General features: G+C 43.4%; 1 protein-coding gene across 10 annotated transcripts in view; it reads left to right on the forward strand.

Moving 5' to 3' along the window:
- The window catches only part of TACC1 (transforming acidic coiled-coil containing protein 1), a 145,613-nt gene that overhangs the window by 73,034 nt on the left and 44,889 nt on the right, over positions 1-27,690 (forward strand). For 3 of the 10 annotated variants that reach the window (XM_043983874.1, XM_043983875.1, XM_043983870.1), the window contains exon 2: positions 4,487-4,602. The exons of 1 other annotated variant lie outside the window; for it this stretch is intronic. Coding sequence is in view for 7 of the 9 variants with exons in the window: in XM_043983870.1 (XP_043839805.1) it covers positions 4,487-4,602 (116 nt within the window). In the remaining 2 variants the exon portion in view is untranslated. Of the gene's footprint in view, positions 1-1,861; positions 3,367-4,486; positions 4,603-27,690 lie in introns of those variants that run through there. 6 more of the 10 variants (XM_043983867.1, XM_043983868.1, XM_043983869.1 and 3 more) reach the window with 5 other exon arrangements.

The following is a 27,690-nucleotide window of genomic DNA, read 5'->3' on the forward strand; positions in this document are numbered from 1 at the left end:
AATGAGATTACATAGGATGTCCCAAAAGTCTTAGTGCCGTTTAAAGCCTAAATTTTATGTTGCTAAAGTTTTAAACGGCACTAAGACTTTTGGGACAACCTGTGTGTATACATATATGCAACAACAACATGTATATATCTGTGATGTTTAAAAAGTTCAAGAGACTGGTTTCTGGGTAATTAATCATCTTTATTAACAATGCTAGAATATTACCAGTAAAAAGAATGGTCATTTGGCTATCTCTCTGTTTCTCTCAGACCAAAGATGAATCATGTCAGTGTGCTCACAGTTTATATGCTCTTGGAAGGGTGAGTGTTCTGAGGGTGGCAATCAACTCTGATTGGTTAACAATTAGTGAGAGAATTAATATTATAATGAGAAGTGGGCTTATTCCAATGAGGGTCTTGGGGTAGGTGACACTGAGCATCCAAATCTGTCAAAGAGATTTATTGGGGCAGGTAGTTGGTACAGGGCACTGGCCCTGATTCAGGAGGACTTGAGTTCAAATCCAGCCTCAGACACTTGACACTTAATAGCTGTGTGACCCTAAGCAAGTCACTTAAACCTCATTGTCCGGCAAAAAAAAAAAAGGAAAAAGAAAAAAAAGAGACAAAGAGATTTATCAGTCTCCATATCACCCTCTGAAAAAAGGGAGAATTCACATTTTCCCAGGACTGAGTAAACACAATCAGCATGAATCTACCCATTTGCCTAGCCTAACCTTGGAATTTCTTTACTGACTTTGATTAGATCTTAGCTTTACTACCTGGGTAAGTGGTTACCCAAGATTTCCCACACTAGTTGATTTCTGGATGAGGAAGTAGAAACAGGGGAAAAACCTTGGTTCTAATTTAATAATTAGTTATTAAACACAAGAGAGAAATAATCATTTCCTCTCATATCTGTATATCTTCACAAATCACAAAGCACTATTATTACTACAGTAAACTGATAGTGATTCAAAGCCCTTCTCAAACTGGCCCCTGCCTATCTTTCCAGTTATTTTACACCTAACTCCTGAACACATCCTCTTTGATCCCATAACATTGGCCTCCTGACTGTTCCATGAACAAGGCACTCCATCTCAGCTTCAGGCATTTTCTCTTGCTGTCTCCCCATACCTGGAATGCTCTCCCTGACTACTGACCTGCTTGGCTTCCTTTAAGTCTCAACTAAAATCCCGCATGTTTTTTGAAGCTTTTACATTATTTTTTTTTTCAAATTTGAGTTCCAAATTCTCTACCTCTCTCTTACCACTCCCCCGCATTGATAAAACATGCAATATGATATCAATTATACATGTGAAGTCATGCAAAACATTTCCATATTAGCCAAGTTGGAAAAAAATAAAAAGCAAGAAACAAAGTGAAAAAAGTATGCTTCAATCTGTACCAAGTTCATCAGATCTCTCTCAAGAGGGAGAGAGCATTTTTCATCATGGATCTGTTGGAATTGTCTTGGATCATTATCATGATCAGAGCAGTTAAATCTTTCAGGGTTGATCATTATAACAATAGACTGTTCTCCTAGTTCAGTTCAGTTCACTTTGAATCAGTTTGTATAATTCTTCCCAGGTTTTTCTGAAACCATCCTACTAGGCATTTTTTTGTTTGTTTGTTTTTGTTTTGTTTTGTTTGAGGGGCGGTGGGGGTTAAGTGACTTGCCCAGGGTCACACAGCTAGTAAGTGTCAAGTGTCTGAGGCCGGATTTGAACTCAGGTACTCCTGAATCCAGGGCTGGTACTTTATCCACTTCGACACCTAGTTGCCCCTCTACTAGGCATTTCTTATAGCACAATAGTATTCCATCACATTCATATATCACAACTTGTTTAGCCATTCCCCAATTGATGGGTATCTCCTCAGTTTCCAATTCTTTGCCATCTTTGGGGTACATACCTAGCATTGGTATTGCTGGGTCAAAGAATACTCATACTTTTATAGTCCTTTGGGCATAGTTCCAAATTGTTCTCCAGATTGTTCAGAGGATAAATCCCCCACTTCTAAAGGAGGTCTTCCCCAAATCCTTTTAATTCCAGTGTCTTCTCTCTTTTCATTATTTTCTATTTATCTGGTATAAAGTATAGCCTGCTTTGCATTTATTTGCTGTCTTCTTTAGATTTTAAATTCCCTGAGGGCAGGGACGGTCTTTTGCATCATCTGTTGTCCAATTCTTTTGAGTTTGTCATTTCCTTCTCCGGCTCATTTTTACAGATGAGGAAACTGAGGCAAACAGGGTTAAGTGACTTGCCCAGACTCACACAGCAAGTATTTTAACTTAGTCTTCCTGACTCCAGGTCAAGTGCTCTATTCACTGCCTGCCTGACACATACATAGTAGGCTCTTCATAAATGTTAACTGAATGGTGGGGGAGGTTTGCTAATTCCTTGTAACAGCTCTCCAGTCCAAGAACTCCACGGAGTGGTGAGAAGGTGGAGCGAGGGAAAAAGCGAAAAGCAGACTCAGAAAATAGGTTTCCTGTTGCTATGGAGCAGAAGGTGGGGGGGATGGAGGCTCGATTTTCTCCCCCCCACACTCCCATCAAACTTCTTCCCACAAATGAATCACAGCCAGTCTCGGAACAGTCCACCTGGCGTCAGAGGGAGGGGGAATCTGCTGCCTTTGCAACAAGCATCAAAGCTTCCGTCTCGGGTCCCCCTGCCGGCTGAGAGTGGTAGATGCCGAAGGGGAGGCTCTGGGAGAGAGAGCGCAGCGCAGCCCCGCCCAGCCCGGAGCGGGTCTGCTTTCTGGCAGCCAGCTGATTCCTCCCGCAGTTCGGGCTGGGGCGAGCCAGAGAGAAGCCGGGGCTGGAGGGAGGGGGGAGGGAGGGATGAGGATGAGTGAGGGGGCGGCTTCCTCCCGCAACCTCGGCCGGCATCGCTGAGGAGCGGGAGCCGCGATTCTCTCGCCCGAGCTCCGCGCTGATTGGATCGTGGGGAGGAGCAGCCGAGCCCGGGGCTGGGGCAGCGGCAGTGGTAGCGGCGCCTCCGGGGTCGGGAGGAAGCTCTGGGAGAGAAGAGGGCGGTGATCCGACGGTGCACGTCTAACCACATCCGCGCTGCCCCGGCCAGAAATATCCACAGGCTGGTGTCACCGTTTCCCTCCATTTTGAAAGAAACAGGGGATTTAAAAAAAAAAAAAAGGATCATATTCCCCCCAGCTCACCTTTGCCCTCTTGGGGGGCCGGGGCGGGGATAGCCGCGCTCATGGCCTTCAGCCCGTGGCAGATCCTGTCCCCGGTCCAGTGGGCCAAGTGGACCTGGTCCGCCGTGCACGGCGGAGGCGCTGCTGATGGCGAGGACCGGGGGCCAGAGGGAGAGGCCGAGGAAGACGATTCCCAAGCCGAGACCAAGTCTTTGAGTTTCAGGCAAGTATGCAGCATCCCTAGTTTGGCCAGAGCCCCGGGATTCGAACTCATGCCTTCTGCATCCATGTGCCGTACATTCTGTGTTCGTTTTGGTTTTTCCCTCCCCCTCCCCCACCCACCTTCCCAGCCTCCAGAATGCCCCTGGGTTCACTGTTCTCTCTCGCTTCTGTGGGTGGTGTTTTGCAGGGGTGTTTCTTTCCTCCCCGCCCCCATCCCCCTACTAGCTACTTGAACACCCACCAAATATGCCGCGATTCTGTAGTCCGCCCCCCTCCCCCCCCACCCTCGATCTGGTTAACGTCTCATTTCTGCAAGCTTTAGAGACGCTGATGAGCTCGCAAGCATTCAGTGTTGATTCACGGTTCTGGGACTTGGGAATCCTCCTTGGAGAGGGATCACCCCCTCCTCACCCCTCCCCCCCATGAATTTAGGGCCCGGGGTAGTAGGGTCACAAAATGCAGCAGTGGGTAAGGAAGGTAGAGGCAGGTTTGGCCCAGGCTGGCCCGGTAGCCTCAGCAAGTGGCCACAAAACGGTCTCCCACTGAACTGCCACGCACCCAACAGGCTTAGGCGAGACAGGTGATTGACTTCTGGTCTCTGAACTCTGTGAGCCTGAAGCAGGTAGAGGTTTGTTCAGGAACAGGGACCCTGGTTGTGGTCTGAACTATGGTTGATGTGTTGCTCAGGGTGAATGATCATGCCCTCTAGGGGAGAGACCCAGACTCTAGCCTGGCCTGGCCTCGGGAAATTGCGAGGTTTCAGGTCTATGTGTTTTTTTGTTTGTTTGTTTTTAAAAACTTGATTTGGGAAAATATGATAGACCTAAGGAATATATGGGCTAGAACTCCGGTGGATTAGTGTTCAGTGAAGGGGCTTCAGAAACCCAAGGAGGTCAATAGTGCAGGGACTCCAACCATCCCCCAAACCTGGCTGCATATATCTGCTGGAATCTGTGATGGCCACAGGCTTATCTCTTCATTCAAGAAGGAGGAGGACGACCAGTAGATTTGACAGTCACACAAAATGCTGGACTTTGACCTGTCCGGATATTTAACGGCTGTGGAAGGATATCCGAAATAGCATTGAAAGTGGTAATTCCTCATTTTTCCCCCCTCGGCAGCTCGGATTCTGAAGGAAATTTTGAGACTCCTGAAGCGGAAACACCTATCCGATCACCTATAAAGGAGTTCTGTGATCCATCCCTGGGATTAGAAGGACCTGGGGCCAAAACCCAAGGTAAAGAAAGAGATCAATCATCCATCTTCTGCTTTGTTATATGCTTTTCTGTGTATTTTTTTTCCCTGGACTTGTTAAAAGAAATCTGGAGGAGGTGGGACAGGAAATGATGTTTCTCAGGTACATGTGCCCTTTTCAAAGGGGTCGAATGGATTAATGCTGAAGCCAGCATCTATTTACTTTGGGAGGCAGATATTTTAAACACATTGGTTTATTGAAGAGTATTGGGGTGGGTGAAGTTAAAATGGTATTTTTGCCAGTGTCTTCGTCTCCTTTATGTGATCATCATGTAGTTTGATGATAACAATCATTCTTGTCCATGCCCTTCCCTTCTCTACCCTGACAGACATGTAAAATGTAAGTGGTAGCTTACTGCGGATGGATTCTGATCTGTTTTCATGAATTCTGCAGTAGAGATGAGTGTTTTCCCAGAGGCACAGCTGAAAGCAAGGTGTTCTTAAGTCGAGGGTTGCAACTCTTTTGATGTGGAGGAGTCTAAAGGATTTCTCTCTCACACATACACACTTCCAACCCCCCATCCCCAGGGGATTACGGGAGATCCCTAACTAGCCTAGGAAAACCTGACACAAATAATCATCTCCTTGGCTCCCTGAATCCTTAACCAATACACCTTGAGACTATCTTTGACCTACCACGGCTCCTGCTGCAGCTCTGTTTAATTAGTGAAAACTGTTTTTGGAATGAAGGCTGTTTGGGTATTTACATCCTAGAATCTTGGCCTTTTAGAGCTGGAAGGGAATCTTAGAGATGGGCAATAGTCCCCACACCCTCCTTTTAAGGATAAGAAAACCCATTTTAATCTGAAGAAGGTGCCCTTTTATATGGCTTTTCCACCTTAACCCTTCTCACTTTATCAGAAGTTGACTGGCTTTGTCAACATTGTATTTATTCAAAGGCCAAGAATGGGGGGGGGTCAGTTGTGCCATCCCTTTTTTTTTCTCTTGCCTTCCACAGTTAGACCATGTTATTATATTCCAGATAAATTGTTAGAGGTGAAAGGCTTATAGAGTGTGAAACCCTCATTAAAAAATTAATTTTTCTTGACATCTTGATGTCAAATCACCTTGACTTCTGATTATCTTTCTTTTTTGTTTGTTTTTTTGTTTTGTTTTGTTTTGGTGAGGCAATTGGGGTTAAGTGACTTTCCCAGGGTCACACAGCTAGTGTTAAGTGTCTGAGGCTGGATTTGAACTCAGGTCCTCCTGAATCCAGGGCTAGTGCTCTATCCATTGTGCCACCTAGCCTCCCCCCAATATCTCTTCCTCTCTCTCCTACCAGCAAGCAATTCTTTTAAAAATATTTTTTAAAGAGAAAAGTTCTGCAAAACTAACATCAAAGGCAGCTAGGTGATGCAGTGGATAAAGAACTTGCCCTGGATTCCAGAAGACCTGAGTTCAAATCTGACCTCAGACACATGACACTAGTTGTGTGACCCTGGGCAAGTCACTTAACCCTCATTGCTTTGCAAAAAAAAAAAAACCAAACCAAAAACAAAACTAACACATCAATTATGTCTGCAATATTCCATACCCATAGTTGTACCTTACAGATCCCTTCATTTTCACAGATGAGGGAAAAAAAGGCCCAGAAAAATGAAAAAATTTGGCCCAAATCTCTCTCTTTCTCTCTCTCTGTCTCTGTCTCTCTCTCTCACACACACACACACACACACACACACACACACACAAACACACACACACACACGTGCTCGCAGCTGTGACAATCAGGATTCAAACCCAGGTGTTCTAACTAAAGGTATATCATCACCTTCAGTTAGTCAGACAGTCAACAAGCATTTGTTATGCTCTTAGTATGTGCTTGGGGAGACAGAAAGCCAAATCACTTAGTCCTAGTAATTGACAGATAGCAGCTCTGCTAAAAAGGTTTGTTTAAAGGTTTAAATTGTTGGCTAAAAAGATATGGGGGTCCTACTTCTAAACATTGTTCCTAGTTGAGAGTTGCCAGCCCTGAACAGACTTGTTTCACCTACTTTTGGGGCAAGCCCCTAGGGGAATGGAGCCCCTTTCCATATCACTGTTTCCCATCAGCCCTGATCTCAGAAAGCTTTCACTCCCATAAAACTCCACAAGCCTGAATAGGAGTCCAGCTGAGGAGGTAGGAATCAAGTGGAGGAGCTTCCTTAGGCTGAGCCTTGCAAAACAAAAACAAAAAACCCCTGAGGGGCCTGCAAAAGCTATCTGGCATTTTCTAGTTCCTTTTCCATCTCTCCCGAAGTATGCTAGTGCCTGGTAAAATCAAATACAATCCACTAAGATTGGGGGAGGGGGGAAGTGGAGAAGGGAGGAGAGAAACAAGATTCTTTGAACTTCTAACTGTTTGGGAGGCCCCTTCCTTACCTTCCCATTCCTTCCCATAGTGGGTTCACTGCCAAATTCTCTTGAATGGAGAGGGAAGTGTTGGCTCAGTGCTAAAAAAGCCAAACGTTTGTTGGTCTTTCCTCTACCGCTAACGCTTCATTCTGACAGGTTTCTCGAGCTCATTTTCATCTCCACATGAGGAAGGTCAGGGAGCCTCTTGTGGTTTTTAGCTGTTTAAAGTTGGGGTGTTGATAGTGTTTTGTGTGATGCTGTTTTTTTGATTTTCCAGGGAAAATGAAAGGGAAGAAACTAGTGATCAAATACTAGGGAATCTCTAGGTCTGGAGATGTCTTACAAAAAGTGATTTCTTTTCAGCCTGGAGTCAGAGCCTAGGCCATATACTTTCCCTTAAAGTCCCTTCTGTCCTTAGACATCAGTGTGAAGCCAGGAAAGGCCAGGGTTGTTTGTTTGGCTTGTCGGGTATTGTAAATAACAAAGTGCATGGATTCTCTTGCAACCCTTTTATTCAGTTTGACCCCCTATGCCTAGGAAGATTTTGCCCTAACCCAGTTGTAGGGTTTGGAAAGACTTTTTGAGGAGGTCATACTACAGGAGGTTCCCTTAGAAGACCCACAGTTGGAAGAGGGAGTAGATTCCTTAGCAGTCTGTGGCATGAAGAAGAGATTTTAATTGTCATCTCATTTTCTTTTGGGTTGGGAACAGCTTTGGTCCCATACCCAGAGTTATCATTACTAGGTGTAGACACCTCCCCCCCAACCCCAATCCACCCAAAGAGGTCCTTGACAAAGAAGTTTCATGTACACCAAGATATTTATAGCAAAGAACTAGATACAACACAGATATCCATCAATTGGGAGAATGGCTAAACAAACTGTGGTATGTGAATGGATGTCTTGGACTACTGTGCTGTAAGAAATTATGAAAATGAGGACTTACAGGACCTTAATATTTTTTCGAAAGCATTTCCTGGGAGGTTCTGTAGATACCTTCCAGAAGCAAAGAGATGATGAAGTGTTATTTCTTTGTTAATAAGATAGCGATAAAAATCATCACTACACCATGAAGTCATAGAACCTTGTGTAGTTTACTAAACATGTTTATAAAAATTTTACCTTTTATTCATGGAAATTGCATCTAGAGGCCTCACTTCTAGAGTGAAGTTTCAACAGAAAGTTTCTGGCAACAGCATCAGAAGCCACTGTGCCTAGGCTGAGGTGTCTAAAGTCAGGACAATCCTGAGTAGTAACAAATATTTTTCTTTCTTCTCTTCCTTCCCCATTCCTTCCTCCTTTCTTTGCTATAGAGAATACCTAATAATATTTGTATAGTACCTACTATATGCTAAGCACTTTATAATTATTGTCTCATGTGATCTTCAAAATGGCTCTAGGAGGTAGGTGCTATGACTATTGCCATTTTACAGAAGGGAATAACAGACAAACAAAAGTTAAGTTACTTGTCCACGGTCATACAACTAATGTGTCTGAGTGTTTAAGGCTGGATTTGAACTCAGGTCTTCCTGACTCCAAGGCCTGGCACTCAATCCACTGTGCAACCTGGCTGCCCCACACCTGGTGAAGAATCTGTCATCACAGAATGGCACCTGCCCTAAAATTTCTAGTCTTTCAGTGTTGGCCACAGGCACTGAAAAGTTAAATGACCTTTTGTGTTTTGTTTGGGGTCTCACCACCTGCATGTGTCCCAGGGGATGCCAGCTCTCTCCACTGTGCCAAATAGCCTCAAATGCTTACATTTATATGGTGCTTGTACCCATCATGATTCCATTAAAATGTAGAGCATGTTGTAGGGCTTCTTTCATTTGAGCCTCACTCTAAACCTTCCTGTGATAGTGAGTGCAAGTTATTATTTATTATCCCTATTTTACGTGTTGGGGGATTTGGATGTGGTTTTGTATTTTTTAACGTGTTGGGAGATTGAAGGATGAAAAGGTAGATATCCAGGGTGCTCTACTGGTAGGTGCCCTTGAGATTTTAGGAGAAAATGAGGAAGTTTCCCAGCATGAGCCCTTGTGTCACCCTTTTGGGAGGATGGGACCCAGAGCTGCTTGGGTGGGTGGTGAGTTGCATCCTTGGAGGGGAACCTCCAAATCAGTAAAACTACTGATCTATTTGAGTGTTTTACAGAACAGGAACCTAACACCCAAAACTCTTGATTTGCTTGCCCAGGATCAATTCGTTCTCTCTCCCTCTCCCTCTCCCTCTCCCTCTCCCTCTCACACACACACACACACACACACACACACACACACACACACACCAGTAAGAGCTGAGATTTCAACCCAGTTCTTCTGACTCCAAATCTAGTAGCCTTTTCTTGTTCTGTAAGTTCTGAATAATTTATAGCCAGCCTTCTCATAGAGACTGATTTCATTTGGAGGGTTTATACTGCTTGAAGGTGAAGGAGCATTACCCAAGAAGTGTTTGTATAATTATACTCCCCAGGGTTGTATCTCATTAGAGAAGTTCACATGGATGACATCTTCAAGCAAAACTAGGGAGAAATTCAGATATGATTTTGTTCAGGAATTTTAATCTAGAGAAAAGAATGTGGACTGTGTTTGTTCAGATCGCCCTCTCTCAAATAAAGTACTTAACTTATTAGGAGAGTTTCACCAGGCCCTTAGTACTTTAGAGCAGTCAGTTAACAAACAAGCCCTCTTCCAGTATGTTAATGAGATATATGGAATATTTCATGTTACACCAAGAGGTCATGCGGGGGAGAAGGAAACAGAAAATTGAGAATATTAAGTCCAATTCTAAAATGGCTAGCCCCTATTACTCATTCATTACATAGATGATATGGGAGATAGAAATTTTTGGCAAATTCTTTGCCCCCAGGGAGTTCCTGATATTGTTGGGGAGATAAGATTGAAAGATCCATGATTTCTTTGGTTTGTGTATCTTCTCCATTCATATAGATTGAAACCATTCAATGGCTTAATAGATAATCTTTCTTGAATAGACATTGCCAAAGGAATTAATCACCTGTTGGCCAGCTGTTTAGCAGTGAAATGTTATGAGGTTTGGTGATCTAGAGATAGATTGGGAGATAGATTGTTGAATATTTCCTATATGCCATTGAGACCTGAATACAAATACAAAAAAGTAAGACCTTAGAGGAGTTTATGTTCTAATCGGGGAAGACTGCATATTTGGGGGGGGTGCAGGGCAATGAGGGTTAAGTGACTTACCCAGGGTCACACAGCTTGTGTCAAGTGTCTGAGGCCACATTTGAACTCAGGTTCTCCTGAATCCAGGGCCGGTGCTTTATCCACTGCGTCATCTAGCTGCATATTGAGAGCCAGGGAAGGAAAAAAGGATATCCTTGGCCACTGGGTTTTGGAAATGGTTGCCTGGAAGTATGGGTGGACACACTGTAAGTCATGACACACAGCAAGTCACTGGACCATTATCGTGAGAGGTAGAATTTGTAAGGCACTTAGCAAAATGCCAGACACATAATCAGTGCTCTGTAAATACTGATTCTTTTTCCCCTTAAAGGAAATCTTTCCATCTTAAGTAGAGCTAAGATACAGCCTTCAAGAATCCAGTTAGTGAACTGTGATTTTAGTGATTTGGAGCATTCTTTCATGTTATGAGGGAAATTGGTGGGGGCTTGGGTAGGGGTTCTTAGGAATTCCTCTTTAAAGAATTACACCCTCTTGTATACAAATCCAATTAGAATAAAATAATATTTTATTTAGGCGCTAGGGAAAGGAAACCAAGAGAGAAATCCTTGGACTTCTCATGGGGAGAAGGCATGGCACAGAGACATGGCTCTCTGAGATACCTATCTACTCGAGCAGGAGATAGGCAGATACTTTTATAGAGGACCGATGGTGGTCTGATGGGGTGATCATCTGACTGAAAAGTTGCCTTATTGGGGGAGTACCATCCCCCTCATACCTTGAAATCCTGAAATCCTTTTGAGAACTGTTTGTTTTGTTCGTGTCCTTTGATCCCTTATCTATTGAGAAATGAGTTTTGGTCGTATATTTCTATTATCTATACATGAAACCCATATCAGAGATATTTGATACAAACATTTTTCCTCCATTGCTTCCCTTATCCAAGAAGTATTATATGAATTTTGGGGGGGAAACCTTTTTCAGTTTTCCCATCATTAAAGAGATCTATTCTCTCCTGTCCCATTCAATTTTCAAGTACATTTTTTGGCTTTTCAGATGAGGAAATCATTCATTCATTCCATCTGAAGAGAAACCTCATGGATATTCTTAAAATCAGCAGTGTAGTTTTGGAAATGCTGGGGATGGTTTTTTTAGTCTGGTGGCATTAGCCTGCTCACCTGTCAGCCCTTCCTGTAATTTGTAGCCATCATTTAAGGCCCTAGTATACTAATGATTGGGTTTTGAAGACATCTACAAATAATTTTTTCTTTTAATTTTTTTGGTGAGGCAATTGGGGTTAAGTGACTTGCCTAGGGTCACACAGCTAGTAAGTGTTAAGTGTCTGAGGCCAGATTTGAACTCAGGTCCTCCTGACTCCAGGTGCTCTATCCACTACACCACCTAGCTGCCCCTAAAAATAAAATTTAAAGACTAGTTCTGGGCTTCTCTTTCTGTTTCTGAATCCTAAGTAAGCCCTTGGCCTTGCCTCAGTCTATTAACTGGAATCTTCTTAACATTTGTATTTACTCTCTTACTTTATCTCAGTCTCAGTGATAATTAAGTTACCAACTGCTGAGCTAATTAGATGAAAAGTCTTCTCCTGGCCTGTTAGGAGCTGGAGTGATTCATTCTAATAGAATGGAATGAATGCATGAATGAATAAAAACTTTGGGGGGAGGGGTTAGGCATCAAGGACCGGGCTAATAATACAATTTCTGCCTTCAAGGAGCTTTTATTCTAATGAGAGAAGTCCTTCTGGCTGTTAACAAGTATTGATTGATGTTTGTCCTTTATGAGAGAGGACCTTGACCTTGGGAGGTGACTGTATGACTTGCCGTGAATTGGATTTAAGTGAGAGAGGGCTGTGCAGAGTCACCAGCCTCACTCTCTCCTCCAGAGCCATCTGTGTCCAATGACAAAATATATATCAGGATAACAGGAGATGGCCCTAGATGTTTAAGGCAATTGGGGTTAAGTGACTTGCCCAGGGTCACATTTAAGATTAAGAACTTTGGGGGGCAGCTAGGTGGCCCAGTGGATAGAGCACCGGCCCTGGATTCAGGAGGACCTGATACTTTACACTTACTAGCTGTGTGACCCTAGGCAAGTCACTTAACCCCAAATTGCCCCACCAAAAAAAAAAAAGATTAAGAACTTCTAAATCTATTCTAGGAACAGCCTTGTTGAATAGATTATATTTAGGACTAGAGGTGGGAAACCTGGATAGGGGTGGGCTACTCCCTCAACTGAGTAGCTGCTTTTGGTGGGTCTGGGTCTGGTTCCTTTGCAGAACTTTGATCAGTCAGGTAGGTACAAAGAAGACTTCTGGGCCAAGCTCTCTACTATAGCCCAGTTCAGAAAACACTAAGTGTATACAATACTCTGGGCACTGTGTGGTGCACTGAAGCCTACAAAGATGACTAAGACCTCATTATTTCTCTCAAGTAGATAGTTCAATGCAGGGGCTCTTAACCTTTTTTGGGATACGGACCCCTTCTGCTGGCTGAAGTCTATGGACTCCTCACAATAATTTATAAATTCATAAAATGCATAAGATTACAAAGTGAAACCAATTACATTGAAATGCGTTTTGGCTGGATATTAAAAACAGTTCACGTATCCCAGGTTAAGAATCCTCGGCCTAATGGATTTTCGAATCATAAATTTAGAGCTGGAAGGCTCTTAGGAGGGATCTGAGCCCAGCCCCTTCCTCTTAAGGATGCGGAAACTGAGGACCACAGAGGTTTAGTGGTGCAAGGTCACAGGGCTAATAATTGACTCCACATTTAGAGCTTTTTCCATTGTGCTACCTTGTATGTGGGAGGTTTGGGGGGAAATAAAGGGGAGAGGTAGCAGAAGAACACATTAGTTCATGGTAAGGGCAAAGGGACCCACAAAGGTAAGGTCTCTACTTTCTCCTTCACCTTGTACAAGTCTGTGGGCCCAATCTTGCAAATTCTACCCATGAAAGGATTCCCTCTTCTCTACTTCTAGCGCCAGTAACCTAGAATAAGACATCTTAGGATCATTAGACACTGGAGCCAGTAAGGGCCTGAGAAGTCCAACTGGCTCATTTTACAGATGACAGAACTAAGGCCCAGAGATGAAGTGACTCATCCTAAGAGTGTATCATCCTCACTGCCAGATTCTTATTGGAGCACTGTGCTAGGTGCCAGATTGCCTCCTATGATCATCTCCTCACCAAGAATTCCCTACTCTATAAAGTCACAAGTCCTATATTGTATATGTGTTTGTGTGCCAAGAATATCAGTGGGAAGGTCAGCACTTAATGTATCTCACATACAGGAATGTATATAAAAGACTAAGGGTTAGATCCAGAAGCAATTCATGAATCCAGCTGTATGCACACCCTAAGACAGTGTCACTTCATTTCCCTGGCCAGGGTTTTGTCCATTCTTTTTCATGATGTTTTAAGTCAAAAGTGGAAATAGACAGCCTGTGGAATGTATTCCCTTTCAACTTTCTATGCCTACTGAAAAAAGTGTCACATTTGAAATTTGGAAACTCAGTGGCAAAAGAGAAACCCTAGAGAAGTTACTAAACATAAGGGAGCTGTCTGTGATTCTCCACTTAGAACTAAAAGAAAGGGTTTAAATTCTAATATCAAGCATTGAAAGAATTTCAGCACTGAGTCAGTGGAGATCCTGGAATGCCTTATTTCTGGGGAGGTTAAGAAGTCACTTTCTCTAGAGTTTTTAAAGAAAAGGTTAGTGACCCAACTTTGGGGGGTGATAATAGAGCCCTCATCTGACTATCCTTTTCATAGAGCTCTTAAAGACAGAACAAGCACCTTGGTCTTTAATATATTTAACAAAATCCCCCGAACCCCAAAAGTCAGTGAGTGATGCATTACTATCCCAGGAGGGAACTAGATAGTTGAGTAAGGTAATCTTTAACTCATGGACCCAATGCTTTGGGAATATCCTCCCTGATCTTGAAAAGAAGCTTCATTAGAAAGGATATATAAGGGGCAGCTAGGTGGCACAGTGAATAAAGCACTGCCCTGGATTCAAGAGGACCTGAGTTCAAATCCAGCCTCAGACACTTGACACTTACTAGCTGTGTGACCCTGGGCAAGTCACTTAACCCCAAATGCCTCACCAAAAAAAAAAAAAGAAAGGGTGTATAGAAAGCAAATTAAATTCCAAACTGCTTGGAATAAGTTGAGGGCAGAAACCAAGTCCTCTCCCTCTGTCTTCAATTTAGTTTGATTTATTAAGTGTTTTTGTTTGTTTTGTTTTTGCAAGGGACTGTGCTGGACATTGAGATATAACTATAGAATTATAGGATTTAGAGCTAGAAGGGACTTTAGAGGGTTTTGAGTTTAACCCTTTTTACAAATTAGGAAACTTTGGCCCAGTTCCTTGCCCAAGGTTACAGTCATTAGACCCCACAGCTAGGCTATATTATAGCCTCAAGGAGTTGACAGAGTAATAGCTTAAGCTCTATAAAGTAGCAGGTTCCACTTATGGGTTGCTATTAGCAATTACTTTTTTTTCCCAAGGGCAACGAGGGTCAAGTGACTTGCCCAGGGTCACACAGCTAGTAAGTATCAAGTGTCTGAGTTCTGATTTGAACTCAGGTCCTCCTGAATCCAGGGTGGGTGATCTATCCACTGCGCCACCTAGCTGCCCCAGAAATTACTTTTTTACTAATTCATACTCATCCCTCTAGGCTCTTGTCTCTTTAATGTCATATTTTGACTTGACATCTCTGTGGCAGAAACTTTGCTATTATAAATGAATGAAAAAACATTACCTATTACCACATGCCAATCACATCTCTGGGTGATGGGGATAAAAATACAAAAGCCCCTCCCCTCACTGAGCTTCTGTTCTAATGGGGGAGAAAACTTAGGAAGAGGAGTGGTCAAGAAGGCTGGAAAGTGGTTAAGGTCTGGAAAGTTATCTAGGATAGTGAGTGGGGCCACAAGGGATAATCTTAACAGCCATCCAGGAACAATAACCAGTCTTTTGATAATGGTTCCTAAATAGGAAGGGAAGTAGGAGAGACAAGGGTTTGCTTTTGGGGAATTAGGCTAGGCTGTGATGGAAAGAGAGTTGGGAATAAAGTGAAATATTGAGGCTGGAGATTTTGTGATCAGGCTGAAGCCTGAAGTTCTGAAAATGAGAAGGTCAAAACCTCTGGGGCTTGGATAGAGCACTGGCCCTGGAGTCAGGATAGCTGTGTGACCCTGGGCAAGTCACTTAACCCCAATTGCCTCACTTTAAAAACAAAAAAAAACAAAAAACCTCTGAGGCTTAATCTTTGGTGGTTGGCTAGGTAGTGAGGAGATGAGCAGAGAAGGGAATATAAAAAGTAAAGCTTGGTGAGGACTCACTTTTGGGATGCTTTTTCCAGACTGTCCTTAGAGAATGTTCATCATTGACTGACCCAGGGAGGGAAAAACCATTTCATTCATCAAATGGAATAAAGCTTCTTTTATAGCCAAACTCCTCGAAAAAGCTGCTTCCTACACCTGTTGCCTCCCCCTTCCTCTTATTCCTTTCTCAGACCTTTGCAGTCTAGCTTCTAACATCATCACTAGTTCAACTGAAACTGCATGTAGTGGAAACAATTCTTCATCTGAAATGTAAATCTCTTGATTGTTCAGTCCAAATGCCCTTTCTCAGCCCTCAGCCTTCTGGACTGACCACTTTTTCAGCCTTTGACACTTGACCATTCTCTCCTCTTCAGTACTCCCTCCTTTCTGGACTTTTTGTAATCCTGGACCTCTCACTTCAAATCCAAAACTTGTCCTACTGAACCAAGTGGAGGCCTGTATTAGATTAGCAGAGGAGGAGTTTAGTGAATAAGCATTTATGAAAGCTTACTATGTGCCAAGGCTACAAAGAAAGGCAAAGAAGAGGTTCCTCATTGCTAACTTTGGAGCTGAAAAGACCCTTGATTTCATTATTGGGGGTAACTTACATTGAATCAGATTGTTACATTTTGGGGACTGTGTCTGTCCTGAAGAAAAAAAATCTCCTGGCTAAAAAAAAAACTGGGAGCCTCCCTGAATTCAAGCAGGCACTTTGAGGCCTGGGCTCCTTGACAGGTAAAGCCTTCAAGGGCCCAGAGTCTCTCATGCCAGGAACAGGCATGGCAGGATGTTAATTAGTGGAGACCTCTCAGGGTGAAGCTGGGCTCACCTGTGGGTTGGCAGCACATCTTATCCTGGTCCCTTTTGAGGTATTTCTTTTTTTTTTTTTTTAGTAAGGCAATTGGGGTTAAGTGACCTGCCCAGGGTTACACAGCTAGTAAGTGTTCTGAGGCTGGATTTGAACTCAGGTGCTCTATCCACTGCGCCACCTAGCTGCCCCTTGAGGTCTTTCTTCTAAGAGAGAAATTCTTCTTCCCTACCCCTCATCTCCCCTTCCACTTTTCAACTTTATGTGGGCGGTTAGTAATTCTGGTATTTAGTGGTAATTGTTTCTGAGATGAACAAGTTTGAACTATATAAGCTAAACAGCTTCTGACAGCAGAGTACCTTTTCAGCTCCTGTTTGTATACTGACCCCCCCCCCCCTTAGACTGTAAGCTCTTGGAAAGCCAGGACCACCTTTGATGGTATCTAGGTGTGTGCTAGGTACCTCCTTGGAGTCTGGAAGGTCTGAGTTCAAAAATAGTTTCTGACCCTCATTAGCTACTTGGCCCTGGACAAATCACTTAACTTCCGTTTTGCTTCAGTTTTCCTTATCTATAAAGCAAAGATAATAGTACCTGCCTCCCTGGGTTGTTGTGAGAATCAAATGAGAGAGTAATTGCAGAGTGCATAGCAAGGTGTCTGGTGCATAGCTCTTGCCTTAATATTAGAAGGTTGCTGATAGAAAAGTCAGGCCTGAAAGCAGTTGGTGCTTTCTCCTTGTTTTTCTACATCCTGGCTGAGGGGGCATTTCTGAATGAATTCTCGACTGCTAGCTGGGCATTTCTTTCCTTTTTGAAACTTGAAGCCTAATGTTAATTTTTTTTTTAGTGAGGCAATTGGGGTTAAGTGACTTGCCCAGGGTCACACAGCTAGTAAGTGTTAAGTGTCTGAGGCCGGATTTGAACTCAGGTACTCCTGACTCCAGGGCTGGTGCTCTATCCACTGCGCCACCTAGCTGCCCCCTAATGTTAAATTAATCCAAGCTGCACCAGATCTTACTGACGGCATTATGTATATCCTTGTAATAAGGAGGAGAGATTTCCATCCATAATTAGTGAGTTTGGCTTCTTGGGAGTCGGGGGAGAGCAGTCAGGGGAAACTTCCGGGTGGTCCAGTACTGGCTAGACTTGTACTTCTGGACTGAGTAGGTTCCCCACCCTCCTGATTTAGATAATTTTTGGCTTCCTAAAGATGTAGTTCTGCTTTTTCTTGGAAGCAGAGTGGCCCAGAGCACCAATCCTACGTTTGTGTTTGGAATGGCTTCCTTCATTTGCCAACCTTCTCACTCAACCTCATCTCCAGTCTCCCAGATTCATCCTGGGATTACAGATAGCTGGAAAAGCACAGTGGAGGCTGGCTAGTCCGATCCCCTCATTTTACAGATGAGGGATTGGGAGGCCCAGAAAGGTTAAGTGAAAAGGACTGTCCCAGAGGTAGTAGGACTTGAAACCCTGCTCCTTTGACTCCAAAATTCAGCCTTTTTCCCATGGTACCATGCTGTTGTTTGCTCTTCCTGTTGTGGAATTCAGGTTTCTGAGATCATATACTTAGGGGCCAGAATCATTCTTTGGCCTGCCATTTATTCCCTTCCCCAGGCCTGGCAGATAGATAGATAGATAGATAGTGCCCAGTCTTCTCTTGGTCCTCCTGCTGCACCCTCATGTTTACACTTTGGAAAACTGATTTTCGCTAGAGGAACACAGGAGATATTGGGGTGTTTTGTTTTGTTTTTTGTTGTTGTTATAAGTTTAGGATTTGGGGTTTTTTGTTTGTTTGGTTTCTTTTTTTACAAGCTTGGACCTTTAAAGACTAAGCCAGTCTGGTTCCACACCCAACAATCCCTACTATGTGTTATGTGTGTGGCCCCTGAGGCTGGTCCAGTGACATCAGGGCAGCACTGGTCCACTGTCACTGTTGCTCTTCTGTAGGCTCATATCTCTGTTGTGCCTAGATCTTTTTCACTGCTGTGCCATCTGGAGCATCTTTTTAGAAAGACTTACATAAAATACTGGAAGGTTCCTGAGTTGGTTTTATCTCGGCACTGACTCACCTCCACCCTCCTGCACTAGTCAGAAATCCTTGTTTTCTGGGTGAGGTGAGCTCTCCAGGGTGGCCCAGGGAGCCCTAACATAGCTGTCCCCTGGGGAATGTAAACTATGCGGCCAACACCCTGCAGATTCTGCCCCAGACTGGGTGGAAAAGGCCTCCCTAGAGCAGTTTGGGTCAGTGCCGCCCAGGTTGGTATCTCTTGTCCGTTCCAGCTGTGAGCTCCAGTAAAGCACTGAGGCTACCCACGTTGTCATAGGATTTAGAGCCGGAAGGGACTTGGCAGTCATCGAGTCAGTTGACAAAAACATTTATTAAATGTTTACTCTGTGCCAGGCATTGTGCTAAATGCTGGGGCTGCAAAGAAAGGGAAAAACATGGTCCCTTCCCTCAAGGACCTCACATTCTAATGGAGGAGACAACAGGCCAGTAACTACATACAAGATCTGGAGAGAGTAGCTGAAGGAAATCTCCCAGGGAAGGCTCTAGCAATGGCAGCAGCTGGGTTGGAGGGCTCAGGACAAGCAGGAAAGGCCTCCTATGGAAGTGGGATTGAGGGACTCAGGGCCGAGTCTTAAAGCAGAAACCAGGAGGTAGAAGTGAGGAGGGGAAACATTTTCAGGTATGGAGAGATCCATTGCAAAGGCACAGAGACTAGAGATGGATCAGCAGAAGTGGGCCAGTGTCACAGGATTGTAAGAATACCTGGGGGGAAGGGGCCAGGTTGTGAAGGGCTTGAATTCCAAACAATAGTTTTAATTTGATTTTAGAAGTAATAGAGAGCTACTGAAGTTTATTGAGTAGAAAGAGCATGGTGATCTGGGTAGACCTTTGCTTTAAGGAAGATCACTTGGCTGAGTGAGGGATGAACTGGAGAAAGGAGAGTTTTGAGGCAGAGCCCAGCCTGCTGGCTTTGAGTGTTTTCTCAGGCCGTCTGTGTATATCTTGTTTGTACATAGGTCTTTGCATGTTGTCTCCCCCTTAGCCTGTGAACTTGAGGCCAGAAACTGTTTTTGCCTTTCTTTGTATCTTTTGTGCTTGGTACAGAACCAGGCACACATGATAGATGCTTTATAACTAATTGCAATAGGCTAGACACGAAGTGACAAGGATCTGTATTGGGGTGGTGTCTGTGTGAGTGGAAAGAAAAGGGATGTAAATGAGAAATAATTGTGAAGGTATAAAATGACAAGACTTGGATATTGGTGCATTTAGATGTTGATTGGATATGGGATGTATTGAATCAAGAATGAGTGACTGGGAGGGTTATGGTGTCTATGACAGTGCTTTGGGAACTTTGGAAGAAGGGAATGTTTCAGTGCAACATAAGATCTGTTTTGGACATACTGAGTCTGAGATAGCTACAGAGACATTCAATAGGAAATGAAATGACAGAATTTTAGAGTTAGAAGGAACTACAAATCATTATCCAAACTTTGTCTGAAGTTCCTCTTTCTCTTCTTACAAATGAGGAACTTGAGGCCCAAAGACAGGAAGTTATTGTTCTAGGTTATATATATATATATATTAGTAAGCAATGTACTGGGGCCTAAATTCAAGCAGAGGCCCAGGGTTTCTGCCTTCTGCCTTCAAATCCACTGCTGTTTTTTCCTGAGGAACATGCCCTGACTTTACTGAATCATGACCACCAGAAATTTTAAGCCACTGACTTGAACAAAAGCTGCTCCCCGCCCCTCAAAAAAACCCAAAACAAAACAACAAACTTGAAGACCTCTCATAAAACGAGGTTTTTTAAAAAGTACTTAGCACATGGGGCAGCTAGGTGGCACAGTGGATAAAGTACCGGCCCTGGATTCAGAAGGACCTGAGTTAAAATCCGACCTCAGACTCTTGACACTAGCTGTATGACCTTGGGCAAGTCACTTAACCCTCATTGCCCCGCCCCCCCCCAAAAAATACTTAGCACAATGCCTGGCACATAAATGCCTCCTCCTAGAGGGAGGAGGAGTCCCTAGAAGAGGAACAGTGACAATGGACCAGTGCTGCCCAGATGGATTGTTGGGTGTGCAACCAGACTGGCTTAGTCTTTAAAGGTCTGAAGAAATCTAATCTCTTGATTATTAAATGTCTCTTTTAAAAGTTCTTGAATGAATGAATGGAAAGGCATTTCTTAAGAGGAGCTTACTTACAGAGTCAGACCAAGACATTGTAATAAGGAGTATACACATTGAGGGGGGTGGGGTAAGGGAGGTCTTATTTGAGGAAGGGCATTGTAGACTAACTAAAGCAATTCCAGAGGATATGCATAATAATATCTCATTTTATTCTCACAACAACCTTGGGAGGTAATTATAGCTAGTTTACAAATGAGGAAACCGAGGCAGGCAGATTAAATGCCTTGCTTGGGTCAGTGTCTGAGTCGAGATTTGAACTTAGATTTTCCTGATTCCAGCTCCAGTGTTCTGTCCACTGTGGCACCTTTTTAGGATCCTATAGGAGGAGGAGGAGTTGGGTGTCCTGAGCCCAGGAAAGAAAAAGTTTGGCATTGATATAAGGAAAAACATCTTAGTAGATAAAAGGAGAGAGGGAGGGAATGCTTATTAATTGAGCTGTCTTCATGGAGGTAGTAAGATCCTTATCAGTGGAGTCCTCTAGCAGTGGCTGGGGTGACCAGGGATATTGTAGACTGGAAGGAGTCCTTCAGGGAGATAAATGTCTTCTGAAGTCCCTTCCAACTCTGTGTGATTTTATTTCCTTAAGTTTCTGATTTAATTCCTAGCCCCGTCTTTACTGAGTTTCCCACTTCATCTCCTCCCCGCCCCCCCAGTCTCAGAAGCCTGAGGGAATGGTAGCTTCTATATCTGAGGCTTCTTCAGAAGTTTCAGCAGTAAAGGTAGGGTGTGATGGGTAGTGGTCAGTGAGAATCAGGAATGGTTAAATTCTTCTCCTTTGGAGGAATTCTATAATCTTTGGAATCCTACACCCTCATGTTCTAGAAGAAGGAGGAAATGAAATCACCTGGGGTCTGAAGATTAATAGATGTAGCTGATGTTGCTGGTACATTTGTCCACCTTTTATTAGAGAGGGAAAATAGAGGTGATGTCATTTAGCCAGTCCTTTTCTGTACAGTACTTATTTAAGCACATTGTGGGCTTAAATACAAGAAACTGAAGAACCCAAAATGGATCTGAATGTGAGACCTAACACCTCCCTCAATAGTTAAAGAGTGACACACCAAAAATACTATATAAAGCACATTGCGAAATAAAAATTCTTTATGCTGGGAAAAAAATCATAGACTCCTTGTGCTAGAAAGGACCTTAAGATTCCACCCATCCGTGTTCTTTCCTCCATCTTTTTTCATAGAAATTTAAGGTCAGTATCAAAGCTGTCATTGACAGTTTTTGAACCTGGGACAAGCAGCATATAAAACACTCTCAAATAGACTTTTAATGGCATGGGGGTGGTGGTGTTACTTCCTCTTTTAATTATTCTTGCTAACTAGGTGCAAAACTCATCTATTTCTAGCTATTGACAGACAGCAGGTAATCCCAGAACCTTCTAAATTTTGGTGCCCTGCAGTAAAATCCAGGTTGCCCCATCCTAGTTATTGCTTTGGTCAGCATCAAAGATAAGTTTGACCTAAAACCTCTAGGAGTTTAGCTTTTTCCAAATTGTTCCTTCAATTAAAAACAAAGAAGCAAAAAAAAATTAAAAAGGGGCAGCTAGGTGGTTCAGTGGATAGAGCACTGGCCCTGGATTCAGTAGGACCTGAGTTCAAATCCAGCCTCAGATGCTTAACACTTACTAGCTGTGTGACCCTGGGCAAGTCACTTAACCCCAATTGCCTCACTAAAAAAAAAAATTAAAAACAAAGAAGCAAACAATTCTCATTTTCTTGTATTGCTAGGAAATTTTCCCTTCTTTGGTACTGGAAGATAGAATCAAGTTTGGGGTGGGTAGTAATGACCATTTCATGGCCTCTATCTGTGAGCCCCCTCCCCAATAATAAACACACTTTTTCCTTATCCTGACCTTCCCGGTGGCTCCTTGTTCCTTCCCATAAAGTCCTTCCAAGTATATGACTAGGCTTGTCTCCTAGAGTAAGGAACCTTCATGGTGCGCTTCTGGAGACTCTTCTGGGTTTGCAGAGTTGTAGAGGTTAGTGCCAATTCAAAGAAAGGAAGTGACTTGTCTCAGGGAAGAAAGAAAAAACAGGACAGAGTAGATGTGGCAGTGTGAGAAGATCCCCTCTCCTCAGATCAGTAGTTCAAAGGGAGACCCAGGCCTAAGTTTAGGGCAGGATTGCCCTTGGGATTGTCAACTCATCTCCTCTCCTGGCTTCTCACTTTTCTGGGATGTGAACTTCCCAGCAGTTTCACACACACACACACACACACACACACACACACACACACACACACACCCTCTCTCTCTCTCTCTCTCTTTGAGAAGGTGCTAGGGAAGGGAAAGGTAAGATTGAAGCTGGTGAGAAAAAGAGCTGCCTGTGGGAAAGATGATAGTGAGGAAGAATTGGGGTTTCTTAGGGGGTATAAGGGAGAATTTCTGGTGAATATATTTTTTAAAGCTTTTGTTTGATTCCTTTTGTGTTTTACACCAGCCATTTCCATTCTCTCTCATTCATATATATATCACTATGTTGACTAGCTACCCCATCTCCCAACCTCCTGTGTAGCAAAGGATAGCAGTCCAGCAAAACCAACTGACAAAGTGTTTTTGGTGAATATTCCTATTCACTAGATCATATCTAATAACACTTGAAGGTTTAAAAAGCACACTCAGAGAGGTTGTTATTCTATCTAAAGTAACTCTGAGACAGAATAAGTAAGAGCTCGTATTTGTATCGTTTTCTAAGATTTGTGAATATTCTTGACACATGACGAATATTCTTTACACACTTTACAAATGTTCTTTTCATTCTCTTCACAACAACCCTGGGAGGTAGTTGCCATTATTCCCATTTTACAGATGAGGAAACTTGAGAGAGAGTTTAAGTGACTTGCCCAGGATCATACAGCTAGTAAGTGTTTGTTTTTTGTGTTTGTTTTTTTTTTTTGTAGGCAATGGGGGTTAAGTGACTTGCCCAAGGTCACACAGCTAGTAAGTGTCAAGTGTCTGAGGCCGGATTTGAACTCAGGTACTCCTGAATCCAGGGCCGGCGCTTTAACCACTGCGCCATCTAGCTGCCCCACAGCTAGTGTTACCTTTTAAAATGTTGGTCTTCCTGACTCTAGGTCCAGCATTCTATCTACTGCACCACCTAGTTGCTAGTTCAGGTATGAATTGGCTCTTTTTCCAGTGGCCTAGAGTCCCAGTTTCCTCATTTTGTACAGTTGGCATGATGATACCTGCGTGACCTGCTTCATGGAGGTTATCATGAGGAAACCCTGATGATTGTGTTAGACTCCTTTTTATTAACTAGAATGGCCATTCTCCAAACCCACGTTTGCACTGAACATAAAGTGCTGTTATGGGCAGTAGGTTGATCTGATGGGAAACTGACCGAAGTAGGGCTGACATCATGAAGACACCTAAAGTGAGTGCTTGGATACTAGGACTGTGTGATAGGCACTGCTAACATGGGGATAAGGGAAAGGAGAACCTAGTGAATTTGAATTTCATTCAGACCATTAACTAGGACAACTGTGAGAATCAGCCTAAGCCAGATGCCTAGGGATACATCCTACTTGAAAGGATTTACAGTTATGGGTGCCACAGGTGGTAGAACAACCAGTTTGGAGAGTTGGGAACAATCTGCCTGGACCTGCTTGGGGCCTGCCACAAAGGGCCTCCTTTCATCAAAGGCTGGGGTTCCAGTAGGAGTAGAATCAAGATAGACAATACTTGGTGTGGGGATGGAGTCCAGACTCTCTAAGTCCATTGACCTGTGTGTGAAATAAGAATAATCATAGCACCTACCTATTTGTAAGCCACTTTCCCAACATGAAGGCATATAAATTCTTATTATCACTATTACACAAGCTCTGCTCTGAGATTCTTCACACTGTTGTCAAGCAGGTCCTAATATACAAATGTCATCCATTATTAATGATGCATATTATGATGGTATCATTAATAATTAGTATAATGTTATTTTATAATACCAATGAAATGGCCAGCTAAGTATGTGGTGACCTGGGGCCTAAAGAAGAGATTGTCACTTAATTTATTTGCTGGTGACAGCAGGAGGAATCAACAGCAAAGATGACACCTTCTGTGTTCTTGGTGCCTTTTTATCTCTCAAGCCTGGAATGCCCTCCCTCGTTAGCTGGACCTCTTAGAAATTGTAATTTCTATTTTCAGAGCTCAGGTCAGGGGCCATCTCATATTTGAGAACTTTTCTGATCTCTTCAGTTACTAGAGCCTCTCTCCTCCCACTTCTAAAGTGGTCTATTTGCTTTGTAGATATTTGTATTTGTTTATACTTGGACACTGTTTCCTCTATAGAATTGTAAGCTCCTTGTGGGCAGGACTATTGCATTTTTGCATATATAGTACCTAGCCCAGTGCTTAGCATATAATAACTGGTTAATAAAGGTCAAGGGATTGATCTGGTGCTTAGCTCCCCCATCACCAGAATTCTTTCTCTTTCTGGTTTTAATACCCAAAGTTCCCTGAGCTTTGCACAACTACTGGTTTGATCATATTGGGAAAACTCCAAGCTGGGCCCCTTAGAAAAAACTGGTTTGAGTGAGTTCAGAACTCTCAGCCTCTCTCCCTTTCTCCTATCCTTAACTCAGTATCTTCATGCCTTTCTTTCCCCACTCAAAACATTCAGGACACTGTCTGATCTCTTCTCTTAACTTTAGGGTGGAAGTCACTTATTTCCTTCAAATCAACAAGCATTTATTAAGGGCTTACTGTGTGCCAGGCATTATAGGATTTGCTGGGGATACAGACACAAAGGGGAACAAATTCAGGATCGCTGGAAGAAAAACATTTGTTAAGCTATATACTGTGTGCCAGGCCCTTGGAGGCAGCCCTTGCCTGCATGTAGTTTACTTTCTCCTAAGTGGGGAGGATACAATAAGCAGAAAATGTAATTTGTGGAGGGGGCTTCCCTGAGAGAGCTGAGAGAACAGAAAGGGTTTTTCAGAGAAGTTGGCACCAGAACTGAGATTTTAAGAGGAAAAAAGTGAAGAGAAGCATTTGCCTTTTACCCTAGAAGAAATAGGGAGCCACTGTAGATTGATTGTCAAGCAGAGAGGATGGGACTGATGTTTTTTAGGAAGATTATTTTGGCAGTGTGAGGAGAATGGATGGGAAAGAGGAAGAGACCAAGTGACCAAGTTTTTGGTTATTGAAATAGCCCAGATGAGTTGATGAAATCATAAACTTGGGGGGTACAAAGAGTCAAGGATGACTCAGAGGTTGTGAACCCAGGTGATGGAAAGTGTAGTGGTACCCTTAACAGAAATGGGGAAGTTTGGAAAAGGGCTGGGTTTAGGGGGAATAGAATGAGTTCTGTTTTGGACATGTTGAGCTTATGTCCAATAGACAATAGCTAATTTGGATCAGATGCTCAAGAGAAAGACTATAGGTTACATGTCTAGATATAGTAATTGGAGCTATCATACAGAGAAAAGAAAGAGGATCAGAACCCACAATTAAGGAGTAGAACATAGATGCTAATTATTAAAGCAGACTGAGAAGGAGTGATCAAAATGTAAAAAGAATTTAGGGTCATAGGTCCAGAGGTAGACACACCTCTGTTCTTGAATCTTGTTCTTGAATCTTGAGGTTAGAGACAGACAGACACATGTACACACAAACACATAGACCAGTGGGTGATTTTGCCAAAATCTGGAGGACCAGAGGCGGGTCTCATTTAAAGTGTGCTGACTTTCCCTACACTGAGGTAGAGGTCAAAATAACTCAGATTGAGCTGACAGAAGGCAACGGATAGAGAAGCAACTAGGGAATTAGGATGGCCTGGGGTCAAGTCCTGCCTGTGATATATACTGGTCTATGTGGGCCTGAGCAGATCAGTGCCCCTGGCACCTTTCTAAGCAGGTAAATTATAGCAACAGCCCTCATCTGTCTTGGTCTGGGGACTTTCCTCAGCAGGACTTTTCTGTAACCAAGAAAATCATGAGTCTGGTCCAAGTAAATTTTGTATGGCACTTCCCTTTTCCCCACGGCAACCGTGTGAAACAGCTGGTACAGCTAATACTGTCCTCCCCATCTTACAGATAGGGAAACTGAGGCAGAGAGATGAGCTTAACCAAGAATGTCTCCTGTCTGGGAGTGACACGACACACTAGGGAAGGAAGGGGGTGCAGTGATAACCTGTGTGGCCCTGAGCAAGGTATATCCCTTCCCCAAGCCTGATACTTCACAGCCCTGCCAGCTAAAGCTCTGATCATTTACCATGTACTCCATGACCCAAAAAGAAAAGAGAACTTCATGGTAGTGGAAGCAGGAAGGGGTGGTTCAGTCATTCTCGGGAAGAGGGCAAATACCTTTGGAAGCATGCAGACTGTGCTGTTTTACCTGTGACTGCTGTTCAGTCTTCCCTCTGGCACACATGATTTTGGTTTTCCTGCTAGACCAAAAGAATTCTGGATTTTTTGCTGAAATGTGGCTTGCCTTTAATGGAGCTGGGAAAGGCTTGGCATGAACCTCTGTTTGAATCCAAAGCAAGTCTCTAAATAATTAGAAAGCCAGGCAAACTGGTCTTCTCTCTCTTTAGGAGTATTAGGGTACTAAATGAAACCACAGGTTTTGGTATCCTGCACTGTTTTTGTTTTTTTTTTGGCAGGGCAATGAGGGTTAAGTGACTTGTCCAGGGTCACACGGCTAGTAAGTGTCTGAGGCCAGATTTAAACTCAGGTCCTCCTGAATCCAGGGCTGGTGCACTATCCACTGTGCCACCTAGCTGCCCCCTGTTTATTTTTTTTATAATGAGAATAATCTCATCTGAAGACAAGAAATGAGATTATACAGTCACTAACTGTGGTCATTTTGAAAACGAAAGCCAGTAATTGGGTAACAGTACTGCTTTCTAGTGGGGGGGGGGGCGGTGTTGAGGGGTTGAGGAGCCTGTTATTGAAGGCAGAAGTACCTTGAGTAACAGTAACCAATACAGAGTGGACAAGTGGGAAAGAAAGGTTAATCTATTTTTGGTTTCTGTCTGTTCTTGCTTTGAATGCATCCCCTCAGGAATATATCCAACCCGAGTTGAGGCGGGTAGAGAGAGTTATCTTTCTGCTAAGACTATCACAGGTGCTGCTGAGCTTATCAGAATTTTGCAAAAGCGACACGAATCATCACTTTCTTTTCAGACCTTCATAGTTCTGAGGAAAAGGCCCTTTAGGAAATTAAGAAGTCTTTGTATTGGGGAGAGGAAGAGGGCTCTGAGTGGGCAGGGCAGGCTGGGAGAGA

Source organism: Dromiciops gliroides, chromosome 2 (assembly GCF_019393635.1).
Source record: "Dromiciops gliroides isolate mDroGli1 chromosome 2, mDroGli1.pri, whole genome shotgun sequence".
Lineage (NCBI taxonomy): Eukaryota > Metazoa > Chordata > Mammalia > Microbiotheria > Microbiotheriidae > Dromiciops > Dromiciops gliroides.